Below are 25,803 nucleotides of genomic sequence, written 5' to 3'. Positions count from 1 at the left end.
CGCCTCTTCTCCTCAACCTCGAATAATCTGTCCTGAGAATTATAAACACCCGGGTGAAATAAGCACTCTCTTTTCTTTTAAAAAAGGTCGGAGATGGGTGCGCAATGTTTTATTCTATTTTTAAGAGCATTTCTAGATTTTTCATGACGAATCTTTACCAGGTTTTCCACCGTTGAACATCATTTTATTTTTACTACACCTTTTTTAAAATGATTTTTTAAATTTTCAATTATAGTCGACATAGACTAGTATATTAATCTCTGGTGTACAGTGTAGTGATTAGACATTTATACAACTTACGAAGCGGTCACCCCGATAAGTCAGGGGCCTGTCTGACACCACGGTTAGTTATTACGATATTGTCGACCGCATTCCCTGTGTTACACTCTGCGTCCCCACGACTGTTGTTATAACAGGCAATTTGCACAACGTTCCGCCACCTTTACGTTAGTTTATCCGCTGTCTCGCTCCGCCGTCACTCATTCCTGGGGTGGAAAAAAGGCATTTGAACTCACCGTGAAGAGCACAGCTTCCACCTGTGCCCTGTCTGCTTTGGTCTCTCAGACAGTCACTCACTGTCCTCGGTTCAACTGCCCAGACGACCCCGGTCCAGGGCTCCTGTCCCGAATTTTCCCGAGCTCCGGGCTCATCTCGCAGCTCCTGCATCTGGATGGACCGGGTGGGCACCCCAAACTTGGTACCTTTCAAACCCCTTACTGATTTATATCTGTCGTTAGTTAGAACTGAGACTTCTCTCTTTCAAAACAAACACTTCATGCAGTTTTACTAAGATGGAATATTTGACATGTGAAGTTTTGTTGGAATATGAGGGAAAGGAAGTACCGTTGGTGGCAGTATCAGATCATTCTTTTTGCAGACTCCATACAAACTTAGGGCACTAGCGCGGCACAGAAATTACAAAAACAAACAATGACAGTTATCGAATTTAAAGAAATTTACATGGGATATTTTTTTTAAAAAAAGCCATCATGGGAAACGAACTTTGTTGCAGTTCCTTATAGTGTAGAACTTTTATTTTACAATATCTACCTTTGACTTAATTAAGTTTATGGGGGTCAGGGCACCTCATATTTTCAAGACACAAAGTAATCCGATCGTGGCGGGTGAGGATGGCAAACGTCCCTCGTTGTAGTCTCAGTCCGTTGGCTTCTAGGCGGGTCTGAGAGAAAGCCGCTGCTTCTACTTGGTCACAGAGTCGATCAGCCCAAATCTAGGTGACACCCAAGCGAGGCCGCTCTGCGCAGTGAACCTTCCATTCGTTCCAGGTCCTGTCTGCCAGCTCTTGATAAACACAGGCTTCACGCGGCCACCGCCCCGCCCCGCCCCCGGCCACAGCGCCCTCACCTCCTTCCGCCACGTGTTCCTGGCTGGAGAAATAGAAGCAGCTAGTGTCCTTTCGCAGAATAATCGCATTTCTTCTCAGGCGGCGATGAGAGGGAAGCAGCGTTGGGGTGGGACGTGGGGCTGACGGATGCGTATAGAAAGAATGTAAAATACAGAGTGGACCTTTCAAAAAAGGTTTTCTTGCTTATTAGCTCATAGGAGATCAGCTGTAGTTTGGCCTGATTTCAGTTTCCCCAGGTCCTCACTGGTCCTGAGAGGTGTTTAAGGGTAAGAGATGCTGGGATCTTCTTGCCTTAGAAACTGGCTTGTGCTATGACCTGAAATACTTCTAAGTCAGGAGGAAGGAAGGGACAGCTATTTGCCTTCAGGGGGGTTTGCTTTAGGAGTGCATTAGAAGTCAGTTCCATTCAAGGCAGTAGGTTTAAAAGTAAAAGTGCCCAGGGGTGGGGGGATGTGTGTGTGTGAGTGTGTGTGTGTGTGTGTGAATGACATTTCACCTACCTTCAGGTTTTTACTAGATTTCCGGAAGTATTCTGTCAGCAAATGGGATTGACAGAACGAATGCGTTTCACGTGCACTAATGGAATTTCAGTTGCTCTGTGAGACCGAGAAAGATAGTTCCCCTGCTTTTGCCCTGGTTTTCTTACCTGCGCTTTGGGGGAGAAATAGTTCAAAGAATTAAAAGAATATCATTCGATGTGCAAAATGATGTCTGTATTAAGTCATTTAACTCCATGAAGCTGAAAACGTGTCAGGCAGGCCGGCCGCCGGAGAAGGCGGAGCCAGGCAGTGAGTCCGTCCTCGGGGCTCCTCACCCTCACCGGCTTCGGGATGCTCGCCTCGCTCCCATTTCCGATCTGCGCCGGGCGGTCATTTCTGGTCCTCACAGCCTGCTCGAAGGACAGAGAAGTAGCCTGGCTGAGGTTTTCTCAGACTTCGTATTAGTTTTACGTGTTCCCATTTAGTTAACTCAGAGGGCTGTCAAACTCGGGACCCCAGCGCTCCTTCCCCAACTCAAATTCCAGTGAGTCCAGCTGTCTAGTCAAGGTCGTTATGAGATTTATTCACATCACATTATGATACACACGGATACCTGCGAACCTGCCTACATAGATTAATAACCCTGTTTTACGTACGAAAGCACTATGCCCACAGTGGTAAAATGAGCCAGATTATTTGCAGACACCAAGGCTCCAGAGATTGTCACCTGGCCAAGGTCACATATCCTTAGTGACATATGTGCTAAAAGGATTTGGATGTGAGTTTGCTCATTCTATCAACCACTATTGTTTTCCTAGCTTTTTTATTCTATCAGTGCATAAAAGAGTGAAATATTTCCTGCACTCCCACCTTTCTTTATTATATATATTGCATATTTTGTGCAAAACAAAAATAATTTTCACTCTTGGCGAGTCTAAAAGTATATTCGATGATAAATGAAGAAGCTCTGGAATTCGAAGTCGGCGAGATAGTAATGCGAGGTTTAATTTTATACCGAAGCCTGAAGGACTGAGATGAATAAGAGAAAACTTGTTTCTTCTTGGATGTCATTGTTTACCTTGAATGTGAAAAATAGAGCAAGTAGTTCGAAAGCTTAGAGGAATAAAAAATAATAACCATTGTGCTGCCCTGGAAAGAAAAGGGAATGATAAAGCACACACCTGCCAGCTCAGTGATCAGTGATTTTAGCTATTGGCCAGACATTTAATTTAGTGTAAAAAATGGTGCGAGACGATGCTTTAAAGTGTATCTCTGCAGACAGTTTTTGTATCATTATTTATTTTGATATACTGACAACTGGCTACTTCAATTTGCACTGAAAATACATGAACACGCACGTCAGCAGCCCCCACAGCCGTGGAGATTTGTCCTGTAAACAAAACTTTTTTCCTCGAATGGATATATTAAGGCTAATCTATAACAGCGATTTGTTGGACTGGCATTTGGATAAGGAAAGGCGTCGTTTTCATAGGAGGCAGGTTAAGTCTTCTCTTCCCACGCCCGCCCTCAGGCTCCCCCGCCCTGGGGTCCGGTGGAACTAGAGAAATAACCTCAAGCCAGGTCTGTCTGAGATCTTCAAAGCTATGACAGCTACGACGGACGGCAGTTCTCTGACAACTTAGCGTATGACAAATGTCATCCTCATTCTCTCACCTTCCTCTTCGTCCCGCTGTTTTCGCCGAAGCCCGCCGTCGCTTCTTCAGTATTTGGAGGGCTTAGGAGAAGGGGGGCAGGTGCATCTTTCTTGTTCTGATCGCTTTCTGTACGTGAGTCATCAGTGAGAGGAAAGTTAAGGGAGAATCTATGAGGAGTGTGACAACATTAAAAAGCTCCCGAGAAAATGACTGCCACGTTTATTCAATATCGGTGCAGCTTTTCTGGGCATTAATGTGGAGCTAGCTCCCTTTCTGGCAGGCCCTTGCGATATTTCATGTTATTTTTTTTTTTTTCACTAAAAAAAGTGGGTTCCACGAATGTGCCGATGTCATTCAGCAGCGACCACTGATCCAGGGGCCTCTCAGGCCTCTGGGCCACGGAGGCCAAGTTTCCTCTGTTCCTTTTATCTCCCTGTCGTTTTTGTCATTTTGATTGAAACCCCTGATTTCAAGGAGTGGAATCCCACAGAGCCTTGATTAGAGAATGGCCACAGGAAAATGCGAATTTTCTCTTGTTTTTCTGAGCAGCACTCTTCGGCCCCGGGCACTTACAGGCCACTGTCTCCAGCTCTGTCCCGTCTGCTTGAGGGCGGTGTCTGTCCACTGCAGTCCTCGTCGGGGCGCTCAGCAGAGCTGCCGACTGACTGCTCATGAGAGATGCCGCCCCGGCAGTTCACTGGCCGAGGGCTTCCGCCTGGCGTCCGCTGCATCCTCGCGGGTGGAGCTGTTCATCTGGTCTCCGTCTTGTGCCTGCACCCCTCCCCCAGTCAGTGTCCCCGCGGGCTTTGTCACCAGCACGGCACCATGCAAACGTGAAGTTGGACTGGCGCTTGACCAGAAGAAGCTTGATTATGAGCCTTTTTTATAGGGCTGGTCTTAAGTGGAGTTAGCCACTTGGAATAAGGTCCTCGGCTTACAAATATCGTATTAGGCAGGAAACCTTTCTGATGAATGAGAAGAGCTTGTTCGACAGGGTTAATAACTGAAGAGCAAGTGGGCATGAGGAGGGACAGAGACTCTGTGGGGCCTCAGGAGTGCCAGGTTCGTCAGAAGGCCGCCCCCGGGCCTGTCCCCGTCAGGCACACGCACCTGACTCACCGGACGACCTGCTCTACCGAAGCCAGACGCCTCGCTCCCCCCAGGACAAAACCGCTCTTCCGTTCATCCACAGAGCCCGCGAGTGAGCACCGGGAACCGACCTGCAGCGCAACCTTCATTAAAGCCTTTGTTGAGACAGTGACAGAATTTTAGTCACACGCGACCGAGGCCGACAAGAGCCGGGAAGTGGGACAAGCACCGCCGGCCACTCTGCCCCGCCGCCTCCCGCAAGCCCGAAGCAGCCTGCTCGCCTCCGTCTCCTGCCCTCCTTTAGAAAACGCTGTCGTTTTCCATTTTCAGAGCCATTTTAGCCATATAGACAGACATTTGTTCCCGTCCACGACCCTAGCGGACGTGAGAAGCTTGGAATGGGCCCGAGCCTGCGCGTGCTGCGTTTTGTTCCTATACACGCAGGCTGTAGGGCTGGTGGCCCTGTAGCCTTACGCAGGAGCATGTCCCCTTGTCTATGCGGTTCATCGGCTTCACTGATCCTGCTTTTGGAACTCAGTGGATTAGTTTATACTGTACAGGGGAGACAGGGAGGTATGAAAACCGAAGAAAAGGCAAAAGTTGCAGAAAATCGTAGGGGGAGAGTTTCAAAAAATAAACGTAGCCTCTCTTCAGTTCTACCTTGGTCCGACCTTCACCTTGATACTTGACTCCCAGAGGTTCTTGAAGAACTGGGCAGTAAGGACCTAGGTTATATGTTGACATTGATTTTCTCGTCAACCTGCCTGATAAAGGTTCAGTTGTGGTCGTGGGTGCTTAAAACTCTCTGCAGAATGATATTCAGAGTTCTGTGCGTTACCGGGTCAGAAAAGAGGGACGAAGGAGGCCTGAGGAGGCGCGAGGGAATGAGTGGTCCCGTCGTCGCAACCCCAGGTGTTGTGACAGCCCCGTGCCGGAAGCACGTGCACAGGCTTCATCGTTTGCCTGTCTGGTGCTTCCTTGAAAAAGGTCTTTCTTTGCATCGTGGGCTCCTTTGGCAGGAATCTGCCGTAGCATGTACAGCTCTTCTCAGAATAGTTTTTAAATGTACAAAATCAAATACATAGAGTTACAAGGGAACGAGTCGTATTGAATACATTTCTCAGAATATTTTAAAATTTGATGTACTATATTTGCGCTTCTTCACAACGTATTAAATGTTGTCTCCCCTCCCCCCCTCACATTCATAATAGAAAGAAATGCTTTCAGGAAAATACAGATCTATTTTTTCCTCTCAGTTTTATAGATACCTCTGAATTCTGTATGTGGTTCCCTGGGTCCGTGAACCCCTGTATAGATGCACCACAAAAGGCAGTAGCCCCAGAGTTGGAGTGTTACGATAGATACAGTGAATTCTGTATGTAGATAGGCTTTATGAGAAGAGAAATGTCCTGCTTTTGGGATTTTTTTTTTTTGAAATCCAAAGAGATGTGTATGTATATATCTGTATATGCTTTTGGAATAAGATCTTCTTCAAACTTCTAAGGCCTTTTCATTTTCCGCATTCGTGCCTTGATTTTCCTATAAAATTCCTAGAACTATATGACCTTTTTTTTACTCGAACATGGAAGATTTGCTATCTTAATAAGAGATCATTTAGGATTATATTTTTCTGTTCTGATTTATATTTATGTCGTTCTCACTACAGGATTTAGAACGAAGTAGGTTTTCCTCCCTTTCAAAAAGCTAAGCAAGCTAATCACTTGTTTCCGATTGTACTTCTCTTATTTAATCTAAAATTCTTTGAACCATTGAAATCAAGATTTGAACGAGCAAAGTGATTGGACAGTAACGCAGAGGGATGTGACGTCTAGTTCGCTCCACTCTCCCCGCTATTTTTTTTCCGTTACTTTATAGAAATTATCATTTCCTATTATTCTAACCTACAAGAATACACTTCAAGTGAGTTTTCAGTTTGGGTGATTGCCATACATGTATACACACACACACATACATATACATATACATATATTTACATATATACATATATATACACACACACACACACACACACACACACACACACACACACACACACATTTGTGTTTAATCGCTTAGTCCTTTTAGAAATAAATTCTTGGACTATCCCTAGAACCCGCAGATTTTTCTCATTTTCTTGCCGTGTTTAGATCTTCCGTCCTCGTGCCTTCTGACATCCCGACTTATTTCTCTCAGCGTATTTTATTTTCAGTCACCGAATGCGGTGGACGCAGTCGGGACCAGTCAGGAAAAGGGCCTGTGAGTTCTGGGTGATCACTTTTCTGCATTAACGGTGCCTACGGAGGCCCTCATTATCAATCTCAGCGTGGGGAATTTCTGCAGGTACCACACAGAGCTCAAAAATCTCACGGCAAAGCCATCTTGATTGTTTATGTCTTTGTACTTTATTTTGGAGATTTAAAGGACATTAAGAAAACTTCTTTGGGCAGGTGGAATGCCATATGGCTCGGGGACTGGACCACTGCCACAGCTTTAGAGATTTACTGAAGCTTCTCCTTCTCGTGGGAGGGATATGCGTCCTTGGCCTGCTTCCACTCGGCGATGATATGCATGTGCAGATCGGCAATGAAACGACTTAGAAACAAAACAAAACAGCGACTGTTTAGAAAGAGACGTCTTCCTCTAATATGCACTTATGGATAGAGCCCGAAAGAGAGGCTCTGTGAACAGAGCCTTTATTGGACTCCAAACTTTTTCACTTTAATTCACTCGTTATATGTATTTCATGCAGATACTCTTGTGGGGTGACTTGGGGTGGGGGATAGATTTATAGTGGTTTTCTGCATGCTAACCGAACCCTCCTAAATTCAGATTTGATGTCTTATACACGCACACACGCATGCACGCACGCATGCACACGCACACACACACACTTTCACATCTGCTATAGATAGTTCTGAATGGTGGCATAGCCATTAAGTGGCAACATCTGGGGTCTGCTGGAAGGAACGCTGAAAGTCACGCCACCATTCGATCTGCCATTCGCACAGTGACCTTCCCCAGCGTGGTGTTCTGTGCCGACCTTGAGGCAGGCTGGAGAGAACTGCCTTTCTGGGACTCCTTGCCGCAAGGGCTCCTCGTGGTCTCTGGAGCGGTAGCAAGACCAGAAGCTCTAGAGAAAGGGAAGCCGGGGACAGTCACGAAGCTAGAGGGGGCGCCCGGGGTGTGTCTCTGTTGAATAGAATGCGGAGAATCGAATACTTGTAATTATGTCACTGATGTCAAATGATCTCTATCTATCTATCTATCTATCTATCTATCTATCTATCTATCTATCACCTATCGTCTATCATTATCTTTCTATCTATCTATCACCTATCATCTGTCAGCTATCTATCGTCTATCTATCATTTATCTATTATCTATCTATCTATCTGTATGTGTATATTTTGGAATACTAAACATTCATTCTGTACAGTATCATTTTTTTAAGTAAGGGTATTTGAGGCTATTTTATATGGGGATCGACACTGCAAATAATTTTAAGATTAAAGAACATAGAAGAACATTGTCTTATTGACTCAGTTTCCCCTCTTCCCCCCCCCGCCCTATTTCTTTTTGATTCCTGAGGCAGAATCATATTTTCTCTCGAGGAGACCCTGGAGTACTCCTTGATTCTTCGTGGCCCCTCAAACACCTGGAATAAGTAGTGAACCATAATATGAAAAAAAAAAAAAAAGTCTTTCATTGAATATCAGATATAATAACTACCATTTATGGGCACTTTCTATTTTCATAAGTAAGCTGCACATCTTCCATTTTCCCTATTATTGTGACAGCAGTGCAAACTAGGTCCTATTGTTTCCGTTTTATAAAGAAAATGAGACCAAGAGAAATTAAATAACTTCCTCAAGTTCTCACGGATGTGCTTATTAAGGGTCGGAAATGGGTTTTAAAAAACCACTCAACTCCGAGCGCGTGTTCTTTTCCCTTTATGCCTACCCGTCTGTCTTTTGTTTCATGGCAAATATTTCGCAGGGATCTGTAATTTCGTGATTTGGGCATTTTGCGTTCTTGAATTAGAAGAACCAATATGACCTACAGATACACCCCATGAAAGGAATTGCTTTTTTAACAGCGACGACAAAAAATCTTGCAAATGAGAAACAACGGGCCACGTAGCTGTCTAGGAAGCGTCCACCCAGCTTCCGGCCGTAAGACTGAGAATGAGGCTTCTGCTTGTCCCAGCGAAGCTTCGGACGTGTTTGTGGTCCTTTCCCTTTATAATTGTCTGTGGACAGAGTCTGCGGCATCAGATCTCAAATGGAAGAAGTGTCTCCCAGGAAAGTGAAGCCAAGGAACCTATGGCCTAAAATATAAACTCTTTTGAAAAAACTTGTTCCCTTACTGAGCTTGCCAATTTCCATAATTAGTCAGAGGCAATTAAGTACTTTAATTAGTTTGATCTTTATGGAATTTCCAGCATGTTTTTGTTTTGTAATCAGAACTAAATTTGAGTATATGACTAATACCCCTTATAAAGGCTTACATTAGCATACATCAAAATGACTTACTTCCCTTCCAGGATGGAGATCTTTTATTGGCATAATTTTAGCATGCATTTCATAAAAACTGCGTGTTTATACATTATTACTTATTTGAAATATCACATCATCCATCTGCAGGCAGCATGGTGTTAAGTAGAACATAATGGCTTTTCTTCATTTTTTGGTTTAGATGTAGGCACAAAATACACATTTAAGATGCAATTATTAACACTTAATACATCTTAACATTTAATATAATTAATATAATTTAAACGAAACTTAAAATTTTTGGTATAAGATCATTGCTAATATAAAAGTTTATGCAATCTCGCAAGGCACTGATTTAAGAAAAAATTGCCAATCTATGTGCGTATGGTTTGGCATTTAAGTCATAGTACAGATTAAGGGTTGATTTGATTAGTGAATTGCTGACTTCCAAATTTTAATGTGTATGTAACCACTTGAGAGAATCCAAATGGTCGAGACACTAGCCTGAGTTTCGTTGGATATATCCATAGGATCAGGTTTTGTTGTTTTTTTTTTTGCAACTAAATCTGTGCTTAGAATCATGACCGCCCTGGGTTCATACCACACTCTCTGTCCTCCAGCCCAGAGGTCTGTTCTCTGAGGATCACAATTGATTTTTAAAAAATATTTTCTTAACACCACTTTTTTTTTATCCCTGGAGGTACTTTATGCTCTATTTTCTAGTTTTCATTTTTCAAACTTATTATCTCTCTTTTTTATTTTTCAGTTGATGCATATGCTGACAAACTATCTTGAATTAGGCTGACTTCTTGAGTTTTCCAAGAGTCTGAGGAACCCTTTGAATGGAAGGCATCACAGAGGTTGGGGGCTGGACTGGAAGCAGCTGGGCCCGCTGAAACTGATTGCTATTGAGGTGCTAGGACAGCCTCGAGCTTCCTTAGGTCTAATAGGGCCAGGGAGCTAAATACCTGGAGGTCCTAGAAACTAGAAAACAAACCGTGGACTCAGGTCTGTTAGCGCCCTTAGCCTGGGAGATGGGGATTCGCTCTGTCTCAGAGTTCCTTTGAGCCAACTGAATAATTGAGTCCTGGAAACATAAAAGTGATGGGCACTTAAAACAGAATATACTGAGGACGAGCCCGGGAAGGGGAAGAAAATGAAATTCTGCATTTTTTGTGTATGAGTTTCACACTCATTCCCTCTTTTGCCACGTAGAGGAGAGAAGTTTAAAAATCTCTTTTTTAATGCCTTTTATTTATTTTTATGCTTATTTATTTTATTGAAGTACAGAATAGCTGTGCGTATTGAAATGTCTATTCTTAAAATTTTTGAATCCAAAGAATTTTATTCGGTACCTGTTTTATATGTAAGCAAGGTTCCAGCGTATCCAAAGGGACAGATTAGCTGGCTGCAAAACTTACAGCTATTGGTTCTAGCTAAAGAGTAATCAGAAACGTGTAAGCAACAACAAGAAGCCCACTCTGTCCTTCATTCCCGCGTTAGCTTTTATCATGTAATTGAAAACGAGTTACAGGCAATTTTTTGTTACCGTTTGTGGCATACAATGAGATTAGATCATGCTGCGCATTTGTTGAGAATTATGTAAAACCTTTGCCTATATCCCAATATCCACATTCAAAACCGTGAAGTCCAATAGTATGTTTAGGACAAAAGAGCCTGCCTTTATGCTTCTTGCTGGGTTTGGACTCGCTACTGTGCTGCCCAGTAGCAGCCGTGTGTATGTGGGGCCGGAGCCTGTGGACGCAGCTTGGGGCACCGCTGAGAACGTGTGTGTTAGGCCTCTCATACCTCCTTTTCAAACCATTAACCTATTTTAGCATCTCAGGGTGCTTAAATGCAGTATTCACTCACTCACCAAAACTATTTGTCGAGCAACTTCTGACATCTCAAGCGTTTAGAGCATCGCGTATACGACGATGAACAAGACGGGTTCACAGAGTTTACGTTCCCTTAACATAAATAAGAAAACACCAGAAGAGTGAAAAGGGCGACAAAGGTATACAAATAGTTAGAAGCATGTTCCTAGTATGTGGTTAGGGGACATAGTATCTCTTCCTAGTGTGGAAAACCCTGCTAGTTTGGAAGATACTGCTTCCTTTATACTCCAGCCAATCGCAGCGGGGGAGAGGGGGCGGGGGGAGTTGGGCTCGGTGATCTTAAGACATTCTCATTATGTGAATCTTAAACATCTATGCAGATTGTCTACTAGCAATAAAAATAATATGGTAATAAGGACACCAGGTAATGTAGACTCCTAATTATATTTAAATAGTTCTCCATGTAGTGATGATAATGGTAAGGTAATATAGTCATAATGGTATAATAAATAGTATGGAAATAATGGTATAATGTTTGGTGGTTGTAAAAGCTAAATATCCTTTTCTTTTTGCAGTAGCATCAGCCAAGCACCATAATATATGTTATTTTAATATGCTGGATTTAACTTTAAAAAATAACATTTTTCTATCCTGGAAATATCCTAGGAACCTCATTCACAGTATGTTAACATTTTTCTTAGTTTATGAAATGAAACACATATCCCATATGAAGCAGCCAACAGGAAGGGAAAAAAAAAAAAGAGGCTTTGTCAATATGTGTGCATAATTGAATCAAAAATAATTAGTACATTTCATCTCAGCACAATTTTGTCATTTGGTTTTATGATTCATGGGGAAGACGCCTGGTTCTTGTCGGTCTGAAGATATCCCTTGGCTAGTTGGAAATAGTAATAGGAGAAGGCATGAGCATATTCGGGCACACGCACTGTCTCGCTCATGGTATCAGGTGATTTCTTATCGCATTTGATTGTCAAAGTAAAAGGAAGTGAACCCCAGGCAGACGCACACAGGGACTTGGGAGCGGGCGGTCACTTTCCTGCTGTCCGACCCTTGGTGCCAGGCAGGCCCTTCCCACCCACAGAGGCACGAAGCCTCCAACCCTGTCTTCCTGCCACATGTGATGCACCTACATGTGAATAACGGAAATCCTTACTTAGGAAACATTTTAGGTCAGAGGCTAGTCTAAGTCAATTAAATTTGTGGGCTCTCTTCAACGATCATTGTAACAATGATTTTAGTTAATTTATGGGCTAAAGACCTGCAATTAGTACATAGCAACATTGACTGGTCTTTACTTTTATATTCTCTCTATTACTCTGTTTGACATCTATACCTTTTATGTTTTGAGATGTGTAAAGAACAGAAAACAATAATTAACAGTGAAGGGCAAAGAAAAAAGGATACCTTTTCCAAAAATAGGGCAGTTTGAAACTCAGTCATTAAATCAAGTTTTTGCTGTGGTGACAAACTTTCCATAACAATTTTCTCATGAATTTTTTATGTACTTTCAAGATTCAACATTTTTCCTTTTATTTTTTGCATTGGCAGTCACCAGTGAACTTGAGTATTGCTAGTCATCAAGCGAAGTGTATATTCAGGAAGAAAAGTATTGTGTGAGTAAGGGAAATGCTATTAAGTGGACACAGATTCTTCTTTTAATTTCTAATTTTCAATGTGCTTAGAAAATAAACTAGATTAAGGAAACTACCCTATAACTAGAGTCACAGGAAACAATGGCGCCCACAGTATGGACTATTCATTTTTCTTTATGGTATGAATGAGTTTAAATGATTTTACATTATTTTAAACAGCATATTTTAATTTTCATGAGTTAGCAAAAGGTGGAAGTTTGATGCCTTTTTGTCGATCTACATTCATGAGTAGATCGAGAATATGTTTCAGACTGAACAAGTGACGTCTGTATACCAAAACTAAAATTTCCCCTCCTTCCTTTTTAAAGAGTCATTTATGGGTTTTATTTCTAACTCATAGATGATTCTTAAAAAAAAATGAAAGATACTTTTAGATCATAATGAGGCAAATATATTTCTCCTTTGGACTTGTTTAGAAATATATTTCCCAATATAAAAAATATTCCGCTTTTCATAAAAGGAAAAGATATTTCTTAAACTTAAAAAAAATCCCTTATTTGAGTTATTCCGTGTACTCCTGTTTTCAAAGCAATATGTCGCAGATCCATTTTGCGTTCCTTCAGATAATTTCTGATTACATGATCCTTGTGATTTCTAATGGCTTAAGTGCTTTTGCATAAACAGAGTATCGATTCCTTTTGAGAGCCGCAAACCTCGATGGCCTATATGTGTTTCACTCCTACCCACCCCCTGTTATTACTTAAAAATCTATAATTTCATGACTTAGAAATCAAAAGAACAATTTAAACTTCCGTGGGTTTACGATCTGTGAATCAGGGGAAGAGAGTCCTAGGAAAGGATTTTGAAGTGTTAGGGAGTATAGTTCGGGTAGCTCAGAAATGGGACCCAGGCGCATCAGTGCTGGGAACGATGCAGTGACGATCGTCACGTGAGAGAAGGGCAACCGGAAAGGATTTTATTTTGCCATTTTTATCCCCCTTTCTGTATTAACGTTTTTTTGTTTTTTGTTTTTTGGTTTTTTTTTTTGTCTTGTTTCTTACATAAATTATTCTTTGGTACGTGATTTCATGTATTTTTTTCTGACTTCAAGAAAGCTTTGGTTAATTTTTTTAAGGCAAACATTTTCGTTTCTAAATGTTTAATGGCTTTTTAAACAGCTTTATTGAGCTACAATTCACATATCATACAGTTCGCCCATTTACTGTGTATAGTTCAGCGGTTTTAGTATATCCGTGGGTGCGCGCAAGCATCGGGGCTGTCTACATCGGGGCACTTCCATTGCCCCATGTGACGGTCCTTAGGGGTGGGGCCTTTTGGAGGTACTTAGGGTTAGATGAGACGTAAAGGTGAGGCCTTCGTGAGCGCCTTTATAAGAAGTCGTGGCATAGGAGGCGGGCTGAGAGTTCCAAGCTTCTAACTGTGGCTTGGTGTTTCTGGTGGCCAGCCTCCAAGCCATGCCGGAGCCATGCTGGAGCCCACCAAGAGCCACCTCGGTGTTAGGAACAAAGACGTTCCCATCACTCAGAAATCCCAAGGGACTCAGAAGCTCTGGGCCAGGAACTGGAATCAAAGACTAAAATGTCAGAACAAAAGATGCTCATAGCACCTTTGTCATGTAGGGAGTTACACAGGTTTTAAGAGCTTTGGCCAGGAGCTGGGGGCAAAGACCAAAATATATATTTCTTATTATATCACAATATCACAATCTGCATAGCAACTCTTTGAGGACAGATGATCTTTTTCTCCATTGTAGAGAGGAGGAAATCAAAACATGGCAAAACTTTAGGGCTCACTCACCCTGATTGCTTGTCGAAGAGGCAGGATAGTTTTCATTCAGGCCGTTTTGTTTATGCTTTATCTTTTCTGGCTACAAATTGGATTTTAAGTTTAACTTTTAAAATTCAAAGGTAGGAAGGTTTTTGATTATATTGCTTGTTACGATAATATTTTTAGTTTCTTAAATATGAGTGGGGGCTTCAAACACGGATTTTTTTGTGCCACAAGCCAGAGTATCAGTGTTAACTCAGCTCCCGTGAGTCAGATGCAGTGATTACCTGGACTTCCCCCTTGGAGTGGGCGAGGAAAGCTCTCAGGATGGGAGGGAGTGGGCGGCACGCGAGGATTTTGTTCTTGACTGTGGCTAAGCCAGAGTGGGAAAGTCAAACCTTTCCTTGACCTTCTGACCCGTTCTCATACTGAATGAGTCAGACGTGGAAGCACGCAATGACTCCGGAGCTGTGTAGTTAATTCTAGTCTGCCTGCATAGAGCTGAGCTAAGGCGGGAGTTTCTTTTGATTTTCATTTAATTTCTGATACATTTAAAAAATATATCCTTTTCAGTCTAATAGAGCTCAGTATTTGCTTTCATAAAATGTAAAGGCTCTTTAAGGCAGTAAGAACTATTAAGTGTCTACTCAATGCCAAGTATTTCACCAGGGGTATTATCTCTCTGTGGTCTGTTGGTTTTTTATTCCTCTTGGGAAAGTCCAGACTACTTAGAGGAATTATTTTAATGCTAAGCTTTATATATTTATACCTCCCCTACTTTCGTATTTCTCTGTGACCATTTACTGCCCTTGTATTGATTTCAAAGTATCTTTCTCATTCTTCCTCGGCACTTCGAATGTGTGTATCTGTGTCAGAAACGGATGACATTGTTGACCGGCACATGCTTTATGGGGCTATGTTTTTTTTGTTTGTTTGTTTTTTTCCAATAATTGTTTTACTAGAGTCAATAAGACACTGGTTAATAGTTTTTCATAAGGGAATAGAATTTTCTGAAGCAGGGAGAAAGTAATCATGAAGTTAGAAAATAAACAAGAGTCAGAGAAGTTAGTTTGTCTGTTTTTTGTGAGTGCTGTCAGCTTTGAAACCAGCGGTCTGTATTCACACTGGATGAGGTAGGAGATTCAAAATTAAAACATACAATAAAAATATAGATCATGGCTCTGGGCCACACGTGTGTACATATACCTGCGTGAATGCATGGTGATATGCATCGAATCGGGAGTCGGAAGACAAGATTTTGTCACGCGCCACCTATAGGAAGTCATTATACCCCTGTCTCCCCAAGTTTTCTAATCTGTAACACCTGCCTTGCCTGGCTCATTTGTCAGTATGAGATGAAATAGCCACGCGAAAGGACTGAAAATCATAGCTGTTAATCATGCAATAGTATTATTGTAAGTACGTGTGTTTATAGCCAATTCGTTGTTGATTGCTGTATCACTGCAGTGAGACTGAGGCCAGGGTTTGAGGTTCTAAAAAAAATCTTCCACGAGTCAGTGCATGCACGTGCGTGCATGCGTGTACGCATGTGTGTGTGCGCGCACGTGCATGTGCGTGCGTGTGTCTGTGGTTTTCCTTTATGCTCTTATGCGGGTAGTGAGAGCTGAAGGGCGGGGCTCCCTATGGATGGACGCCCATGGGCGGTGCATCTTTATGAGAAGGGCTGCCATTCAGAATTCATTTTAAGAGGTGTTTAAAGTGATAGGTAAGCATCGCGACATTAATATAGTTGACCTCAGGACGAGGTACGTATTTTTAGAGTCATTTGAAATTTTAGATTGGTTTCTCTTTTATGGGGATGAGAAGGCTGCGAAATGAGATAACAGAAAAGCAGATAATTACTCGTGGTTCCCTTAAATGATATAACGATCTTAAAGGTCCTTTCTTCATATTCGATCTAAAATTTCTCCATAGATTTGCTCTGTAATCGACAGACCTTCAGCTCTTCTTACTCCCGTTTAATGTATGGATTACATTTCACTCCCAGCTTGTTCTTCTGATCATAAGATAGACATCCCCAGAGGCGCATGGTATCTGCTGTTCCCTTAGGGAGCGGGGAATTGACCTTTACTCCAGAAAGGAATCCACTCTCCCTCTCTGACAGCAGAGGTACCTATAATACCTCACTGCTTACGAGCCCTGGGAGAAAGAATGAGAGCCTGGGTCCCAAAACTATTGCGGGGGTCACCAGCAACACATAAAAATCACACATGTTCTCTGCAGTGGTTTTCATCTGGTGTGCAGACACAGACTTAACTTTCTCAGCATCTTCCGAAAGTGGGCTCAGTAGCTCACCAGCAGTGTGTGACGGAGTGGGTGTGAGATGCAGAGTGTGGGCACCCGGGTCACTGATTCAGGCTGCCTCAGTTTACTCCTTCTAACAGCTACGAATTCTCCCATGTGAGCACTTGTGCTTGCTCCTCCTTAAATTATCATGGGAGGGTCTTCAAACTCTCCCAGAGGGATTATTAATACAAGCCCCGCCAGGGCACCTGGATGACACTGTCCTATGTTGTAGCTTGCACTGTGTAGTAAGCGCTTCCGTCGTGTTTACGTGGCGGGCTTGTCCCGTGCACTATACGAATATCAGCTCATTTAATCTAGTGTTTGCCATTATTCTGCAAGTGAGGAAATATGGCCAAGAGAAGTTATGTAACTTGACACCTGGGTAGTAAGTAGCAAGTAGCAGAGCCACATGTTACAGTCTCCAGGGTCCAAGCTCTTAATTACTTCACCCTGCTGCTCGCTAGTCATATAATTAAACCATTGGTTACGTGAAACGATATTTCTCTTGGAAAATAGAGGCGTTATCCCCCACGCATCCAATTGGGAAATGATAGCATGAGACATAGCAGTTACTGCGATGAGTGTTTGCAGTCAGCAGACGGTCCGATCACGCAGAAGAGGGAAATAATCGTACCTTTGCAGTTTTTTCATTAAATTTTTTTTTTTTTTTGGAATATTGCCTGTCAGTGGAGGGAAATGTTAATCTGTCCATTATTTCTATGATTAAATAGCCTGAAGAGTGAGGTTTTGGCCGAATCGTGCATTGATTCTACCAGCTGCCAGGTGCTATTCTGAATCTAGGACCCATCATGGACATTAATCCAATGTCAGTGTCACCGAGCCGCTTAGAGCCTAGCGGCCAGCAGTGTGGCCTGTGGCAAGTTGATTTATGTGGGCATGAGACCCTGGGTCTCTAAAGCGAAGGGATTTTTTTGCTCACATTTTGTAACGGGCAATGTTTCTTAATTATGAGTTAACTATAACACGATTAAATAGAATATAATAAAGATGAAATGAGCATACTCTTCCGTGATGTAACCCTTACGCTTCTCAATTAGATATTGAATCTTTTTTTTGCTTTCTTTTTTTGCATCAGTTATTAATTTCATATGTTGTTAATACTAAAATTTTTATTCTTGTAGAAAGTCATTTCTAAAAAAGCCTTTCAAAAAATCATTTTGTAAAAAATGAGCTTATCGGGAGAGTACAATATTTGACAAATAAGCTTGTATTTTTTTCTAAAGAGAGACTAAGCTTTTAAATGCCATCATTTAATTAAGTTAAATTCTGAAAAGGAAAATTCAACTTATTAAAAACCCTTCTCTGACGGCAGAGCCTTCATAGTGATGCCAGCGCTTAGAGAGAGCTGTGCTGGTGCTAGACTCTCCTGGGGCTTTCGTGACCCAACGTCCCAGCGATTCTCTGCTGTAATTCTTATCGACTGTGCATATCATTCATTTGTCTATGGCATATGCTGCAAAAATTGTCCCTCAGCAGCTTCCATTTTCCTCTTTGCCACAGAGAAGTCAGTAGTTCCATTGCTCACGTAGATTACCGACGCAGTGGTTTTTGCAACAAATCACCATGCGTTCTCTGCCATTTCGTCATTTTCGAGTTGATTCGAATGAACATAATGGTGTGCTGCCTTTTAAAAATACCGTTATAATATAACAGATACAACTCCACACCGAAGAAATGTTGACAGAGATGAGAAATCGCATCATAGAGTGCTTCAATTTGTAGATTAAATTCAATACGGAATCCAGTACTGGTAATTAACAAAGATTTGCCGCTAAGATTTCGTTCTTCTTTTTCCGAAGAACTTGATGTTCAGTGGGTTCTGCTTAGCAACGTGGTCCATCCTTGCATTATAAAAGTCCCTTACGTTTCATACCATTTAGCAAACAGATTTAGCAAGCGCCGTATATGATTTCTGTATCTTCAAAATATGGTCTCAACATCACTTGTATCCATAATATTAAAGAAATCCTTGTGGGCACATATTCTGGGCAGGTATTACTTTCTTGATTGAGGTTCATAGTGTTTCTGTTAAACCAAAACGGAAATTACTAAATGCCTGTGCCCGTTTTCACCAAGTCCACGATATTCAACTCATTCTTTTCTTAAATTACCGATTTCTTGTTCCATCTCCCACCCCTAACATCACTTTGTGATTTGGCCTTTATCTTTTAATTCTTGATTTCATACACACACACACACACACACACACACACACACACGTGTATATATATATATGGTTACATTTCCATCTGCTTTTTGTATAAGTTTCCTGATATATATATTTGGAAGCAGCAGGACTGTCCTTGAAAAGAAAAACTGTCCGTGTCGCTTCCTGTCTCAGGACCATCTGAAGACCCACCCTAAGCACAAGGAGGCCTGGTCGAGATGTCTGGAAGTTTCCTTCAGGATTTTAGGCATTTTTCTCCCCAGGTTCTTTCATTATAAACATTATGACTATCGTCTTTAAACATCTGATTTTAATGCAACGTATTTTTCATGAGTATTAGATTGACTACTGTGTTCTCTTTTGAGGCAGAATGATCCTGAGCGTTGGAAGTGGAAGCAAGGAAGCCCTGAATGACTGATGCTCTCAGTTTTTCCCTGACTGGTTCTCTCTCTTCTCTGGGCTTTAAAGACAAAGATTTAAATGGTGGTTGTGATATTTATGAAATTAGGAGACTCCAGTGTCATTTCCCTTGAGGTCAGTGATTGGTTTTATGCTGTCCTAGTGATCATCTAATAATTGTAATGTGGCACAATATTGAAAGTGCCCCGTGGGACAATTTAATACGTGGTGATTTAAAATGTAAATATATGCCATATGGTTCTCTCTCTTTTGCTATCTCCCTGAGTGTTTTAAAGGCATATGTTTCTTCTAAGAAAAGGGTTGTCAAAGTGCTCGTGAGAAATGTTTATTGCATTCATTGCCAAACACTCAGAAAACTTTTGGATTTCTATCCTGATTCCGAGAGGCAAAAATGGAAGAATGAAATACAGTCAAACACACACTCAGTACTTTTCTCGTGCTTTCTGAGCAACCCAGACTCTTCAGAATACCCCGTTCATGAGATAAAATCACTGTCCTTTCATCTGCTGTCATCGTGTGTCTCAAGCTTCATGTTTGTGTCTTAAGAGCTCTTCCAAGTATGAGAACACAGATGCGGGGGCGTGATGCCACTGGCGAACCAGGACCTATGAAGATAGTGACAGGTGACCTCAGACCTTGTTATTTAGACACGACAGTAAATGGCGAGGTTTGTAGGATTGTCACAGAGCTATCCTGTCTGCGTTGTCTGCCTCCGTGTTGGCTTCCAGTGCTATCAGTCTCTTCTGCAGATGCTTTTGCCTCAGCCGTTGGTCCTTAAACGCCTTCGCCTAAACTCTTCTGGCCTCAGCTTTCTCGCCAACAACTGTGTTTCTGGCCTTTACGTTTGTGCTGGTTGCTCTGGACTTGCGTCCGCCATGATCGTCTGGAGTAACTGCAGAAGCAGACAACTCTGTTTTTAAGCTGGCCTTTATCTGCTTGCCAGTCCATCTGTTTGCTGCACGTCCAAATTCCCCGGCTTGAGGGTTGCCTTGATTTCTCAGCTGAGCAGTTGGGTCTTCCAGGGGTTGAAACTAATGCGAATTAGCAGAGAAAGAGGCCTTATTTTCTGTTTTAGGAAATGATTCCTAGAATTAGATTTTTTTTTTTTTTTAACTTCCAAATGCTAATCCATAACATGTGCCAGAAAACGATGACTCCGTGTCAGCGGTTCCCCTGTCAAACCCGGGGCTGCTTGTTGAAACAAAACCTAAATGTTTGTTCTGTATGTACGCACATGAAGAACAAAATAGGGCGCGAATACGTTTCATCAGGATTCTGTATGTGTTATTAGCAATCATTTCTTTAAATAGATATGCATCTTTTTTCTGAACCTAAATTTCGGTGCTTAAAAAATCTCATATGAAATCTTAAAGTAATAATAATAAAGAGATGACAAAGAGTAAAACCACTGAATCTGACCGACATATAAACATACCAGTCGCCAGGGTAGCCGGTGGCCCTCCTTCATGAATTCATTCTGTTATGGGTTGAATTATGACCCCCCCCCCCAAAAAAAAAAGACGTTGAAATTCTCACTCACCCTCACTTATCTGTGGATGTGACTGACCTGACTTGGAAAAAATGGTCTTCGTAGATGATCGAGTTAAGATGAGGTCATTTGGGGGGCCCCTCATCCAGTGTGACTGTGTCTTTATAAAAAAGGAGAAATTTGGACACAGAGATGGAGAGACAGAGAGAGGGCCACGGAAGGTTGGAGGGAGCTGCCGAAAAGCCCAGGAAAGCCTAAGGCAGCCATCGCTGGCCGAGCGGTAGAAAGGAGAGGCAGCCTTCGAAGACTCCTTGGTTTTGGACTTGCAGCCTGTACACTGTGAGAAGGAAATTTTCCATCATTTAAGCCACTCAGTTTGTAGTACTTTGTTGTGGCAGCCATGGCAAACTAATACTGATTTCATTTAGTAACACACAAGCTAGTGTCCATTTAAAAAGCCTCAGCGGCTCATTTTCAGGCTCAGTTGCAGAGTCCAGATAATTTCTTCGTGACCAATTACTTCTTATGGAAAGAATGCCGGGCAGGGCTCGACTGCTTACAGCCTCGCTTGAAGGGTATGCAGGTGGGTTGTTAAGATTATCTTTTGGTCTGGTTTTCAAACGAAGGAGCGCTTGTTAGATCTGAACAGCGGTATGGAAGATATTTCAAAGGCAGGGGTAGAAAAAGCAAAATGAATTCAGCATAGGTCAGTAAGCGTGTGTTTGCCCAGGAAGAGAGGTCAGCTGCTGTAGCCATAAGACTCTTTTTTAATAATGTGCTGGTTTAAAATGCACTGACCCATTCACAACCTCCGCGGCCGGCTCACGCCCACACCGCCTGTTAGAGACGTTGCTAGGTGGTGTGCTTAGCAAGATGCTTAATGGGGCCACGGGGAGTTTAGTTTCCAGCTAAATGAGTTTAGAATGCTCAAATAAACGCAGAGTTTCAGATGAGAAAAAGAGAAAAAAAGCCCACAAGTTAAAAACCAATCACGGATAGTTAGGTCATATGCAAATATTTTTTTCAAAAATTATTTCTTGGTAAATCTATATTCATAAATAATTTTAACACTCAAATACATTTTTGTAGAAAACATATCCAACGGAAAAATCGGTTTTCAGTTTTTACCAGAGAGGTTTAAGCATTCTTTTAATACACCTAAATGGGTTGACAAAGAAGAAAGGTTTGTTTTCACAAACAGTATATATATTTTTATTTACTAACGGTAAATTCGCCTGGCGGTTCTGAGCATTTTCAGGCAGGTACTTTAAGGGGAGCCTGAGATCACCCTAAGAGTGTGCCTTTGAGCTCTTAGAAACAGTGAGCGTGTGTGGCTGGTTGTGGGCGTGTGGAGTGTGTGTGTTTGTGTGGGTAGGGGTGTGGGTGTGTGGTGTATGTGGAGTGTGTAGGGCTTGTGGAGGTGTGTGTGGGGGGGGATAATATGCATGCTGGAAGTGTGAAGTTTTTGTAGGCCAAGGTTAAGGCCAGTTAAGAGGTCTCAGAGAAGCCCTACTTGGTTGAGGGGAGACTCTTTGTCAAGAGCATGTCTAGCAGTGGGGCTTGGAGAGCACCCACAATAAGTAAGAAAAGAACTGGTAACTCAAGATCTAGAATCTTCTATGTTTCACAAATATGACTGCAGTAAAAAAAATAAATAAATAAAAACACCTTAAAAGCAGATAGTAGGTGAATCCCCATGGAGATTATACCTCCCTTAGCTAAGCACATTTGGTGACTTTAACATATATATTTAAAAAGTTTAGTATATTTGTGTTGTACTTCCTAACGTTTTAAAATGCCACATTTTACCTTTTTAATCATTCCAAACTTTTTAGTCCATATGACTTTATGAAGAGTGCAAGGTTACTTGAGGTCATTGCTTCTTGAGATGATTTTAGGGACAAATCCCAGTGCAGATATAATCAAATCAAGGTTTATTAAATTTCTTCAAATTTTATTTCTTCAGGTCCGAGATGTTTGTAAAACCCTTGGAAACATGCACATATATGCTTCCAGGGAGATGTAGACGATATAATATTTAACCAAAAGTTAGTGATCAACAATTTGTTTACTAATAAGCGTAAAAATACCAGTGTCAGCTTGCTTTCAGTTTCTGATCATTGATTTTACGACTTTGATTAAACAATTTTAGTGCCTGGTGCAGAGCCACAGGTTAAATATCTAAGGACTGGTGAACACAGACTCATGTACTGAGGACATGCATCTCAGAACGTTTATTTAAGGCAATATCCTAATATAAAACTGAAGAAAAAGGTTGGGGCCTATGCTTGAAGTAGAAATGTTTTATTTTGTCAAATTATCTTAAATATAGACCTGTCCATGAAAATATTTACAACTAAACTGCATAAATTGCTTCTTTGCTACCAAAAGATAGTAAACATTTTAATAGATAAAAAGAAAAGCTTTGTAATTTGTAGCCAATGAATAACCTGAAGTCTGTCTACCACTATGTGAAGCAAATTGGAATTAATCTTCATCCTTACTATTTACTTGTGAGATTACTAATTGCTCAGGTTTTCGAATTCCTGAGGACTAATGACTTGAAGTGTTTGTAAAACTTGAATACGTTGGGATAGGCTAGACAGCAATCCATCATTAGTAATTAATGAAGCATTTTGGGTAGGCACCTTTTTCCGGTTTTCTGAGTTTTTGTCATGACTGGGTGTGGATTTTATTAAGTGCTTTTCTGCACCCGTTGAAATTATAATGATGTTTTTCTTTTAACTTGGTAATGTGATGAATGACGTTTATAGATATTTGAATGGTAATGCCCTTTGCATTCCTGAGAGTTGCAGGAAGTCAAACAGTGAAATGTTTTCTGTGTCGTTGGGTTCGTTTTTTAAAATATTTTGTTCAGTGTATCTATATATATGTGAGCGAGATGGGAATATTAGTCCCTGTACTCTTGTCATTTTCTGATTTTGTTGTCAAGGTTATATTGGCTTCATAGTGTTGGGAAATAAATCACTTCATCTTTTCTCCCTTTTTTTTCTCCCTCCTCTGGGAAAGTATATGATCGAAATGATTTGTTTTTTGAAAGTCTCCTAAAACTTGTGTTTAAAGATTTCTGATTCTGGTATACTTTTCGTGGAAAGATTTTTTTTAAGTGAGTAATTCCATTTCTTCAATAGTCGGAGATATACTGGATTTTTATTTTTATTCCTTCTTGACATTGATTATTTTTGTATAAAGATACTTTCATTTCGTAAAAGTTTCCAGTATGTTGGCATAAAGTTATTTGTGGAAGTCTCTTAATATCTTTAAATTCTGCCATAGCTCTGACTATGTTCTGTTTTAATTTCCAATATTTATTTGGCCTCTTTCACTGTCTTTTTAATTTTTCAAACTCATTAGAAGTTTATCTGAGTTATTAGTTTTTTCAAAGAGTTAACTTCAGGCTTAATGATTCCCTGTTTAATCTTTGTTTTCTATTTAACTTGTTTTTGTCTTTAGTATTACTTTTTTTGAACTACCTTTATTTTTGTTATTTTCATTGTCTGACTTCCTAAGTGCAATATTTAGCTCATGAATTTATAGCCTTTCTTCTCTCTTAATTTAAAAAAAAATTAAGTCTTTACACTTTTAACAGAATGTTCTCTTGATAAATGTGATGAGTAAAGAGCTAGTTGGTTATAGGTATTCACTAGTTTATTTGGCTTATCAATAAAGCAAAGCAACTCACTCACCAAATGAGTCTTAAAATACATATGATTTAAATTTGTGTACTAGCAGAAACTTCTTGTAAATCCCACTGTAAATATAGAAGTTGTAGTGAACTACTCTGACACGTATAAATCCAAACTGTCCTGATCAAAGATTGGTTAGCGGGATTTATCATTTTTCCTATATATGGCAATTCTATTAAACATTTTGTTTCTAAGTTTTAAATTTTTTCAAGTAACTTTATAATAATATTAACATAGTTATGACATAATTTCATGAATGTAAGTGAAATTTGCCTTTAGTTAATTTGCCATTTTATTTGGTGCTATTGAACAGTAATTTCTTCTGTTTGTGCATATTTTTGAGGAGAGAAAGAACTTTGCATCGTATCATCACTGGACAGTTTTAACAAGAATTAGAATTTTGTAAACTAAGTGCTAAAACACCCTTTACAAATCGAATCATTCCGTGAGCGAGGAACACAGCCTGTGCCATGTGGCACTACTGTGCGGTGTGACACCACTAGGCCGGAGTGCCTGAAACACCGCCAGCCCGGATCGGGACATGTCCTAGGTGTGACACACACGTTGGATTTTGAAAAATTAGTAGGAACAAAGGCGTATTCCGACCTCTCATTCGTAAGTTTTATATCGGTTGCATGTTGAAGTGATCATATTTGGGTTATTTATATTGGATTAAATAAAATATATGATCAAAATTAATTTCAGCTGTTTCTTTTGACTTCTTTTTTTAATGTAGTTATGAGAAAACCTGAAATTACGTGTTTGGTTCACCTTATATTTCTACTAGACATTGCTGGTGTAAGAGTTTATTTGTGTAAGCTTTTATGGCAAATTGGTGAGAAACTTGAAAAGAAAACACAGGCCTATTGATTCCCTATCTCAGGCACTTTGCCTGTTTCAAAAAGTAATTTATTTTCTTTTGTTCCTTTTTGTTTAGTGATTTTATTTTGGCTGGCTGAGTGTTCACTTGATTTGGAGACGTTATAAAACATTACAGGAAAGACTATCGTTTCCTTAAATAAAGCACATGAATCAGAGAAAAGTTTTAAATTAGAAACATCATGAGCAACAATCCCAACAGAAAATACTTTCTTAGTAGTATGCTTCCAGGATATTTTAAATTTCAAAACAGGTATAATTTTAAATAACCAAGTTTAGAATTTCTAAAGATACATTATGATACTCCATGGAGTAAATATGTAGATATTAAGCATCTGCTTATTGAAAAAGATGAGTCTCAATTTAATTTCGTACATGCTTATTTCATCGATAGTATAATTTAGGGAAATCTACAAAGCATCTGTTGGAGAAAGTTTAGAACAGCCTCTGATTTCAAATTAGATTTTGTGTTATCCATAGGTTGAATAGTTT

The 25,803-nt window shown here is 40.8% G+C and overlaps 1 protein-coding gene across 9 annotated transcripts in view; it reads left to right on the top strand.

Moving 5' to 3' along the window:
• The window catches only part of IMMP2L (inner mitochondrial membrane peptidase subunit 2), a 690,748-nt gene that overhangs the window by 311,712 nt on the left and 353,233 nt on the right, over positions 1-25,803 (top strand). Inside the window, exon 5 of one of the 9 annotated variants that reach the window (XM_023537468.1) lies at positions 19,186-19,447. The exons of the other annotated variants lie outside the window; for them this stretch is intronic. Within the exon in view, the coding sequence (XP_023393236.1) occupies positions 19,186-19,234 (49 nt within the window). The 3' untranslated portion in view covers positions 19,235-19,447. Of the gene's footprint in view, positions 1-19,185; positions 19,448-25,803 lie in introns of those variants that run through there. 9 annotated transcript variants of the gene reach the window in all.

This window comes from Pteropus vampyrus, unplaced genomic scaffold (assembly GCF_000151845.1).
Source record: "Pteropus vampyrus isolate Shadow unplaced genomic scaffold, Pvam_2.0 Scaffold192, whole genome shotgun sequence".
Taxonomy (NCBI): domain Eukaryota; kingdom Metazoa; phylum Chordata; class Mammalia; order Chiroptera; family Pteropodidae; genus Pteropus; species Pteropus vampyrus.
The sequence above is the reverse complement of the archived record's forward strand: the minus strand, read 5'-3'. Positions and strand labels throughout refer to the sequence as shown.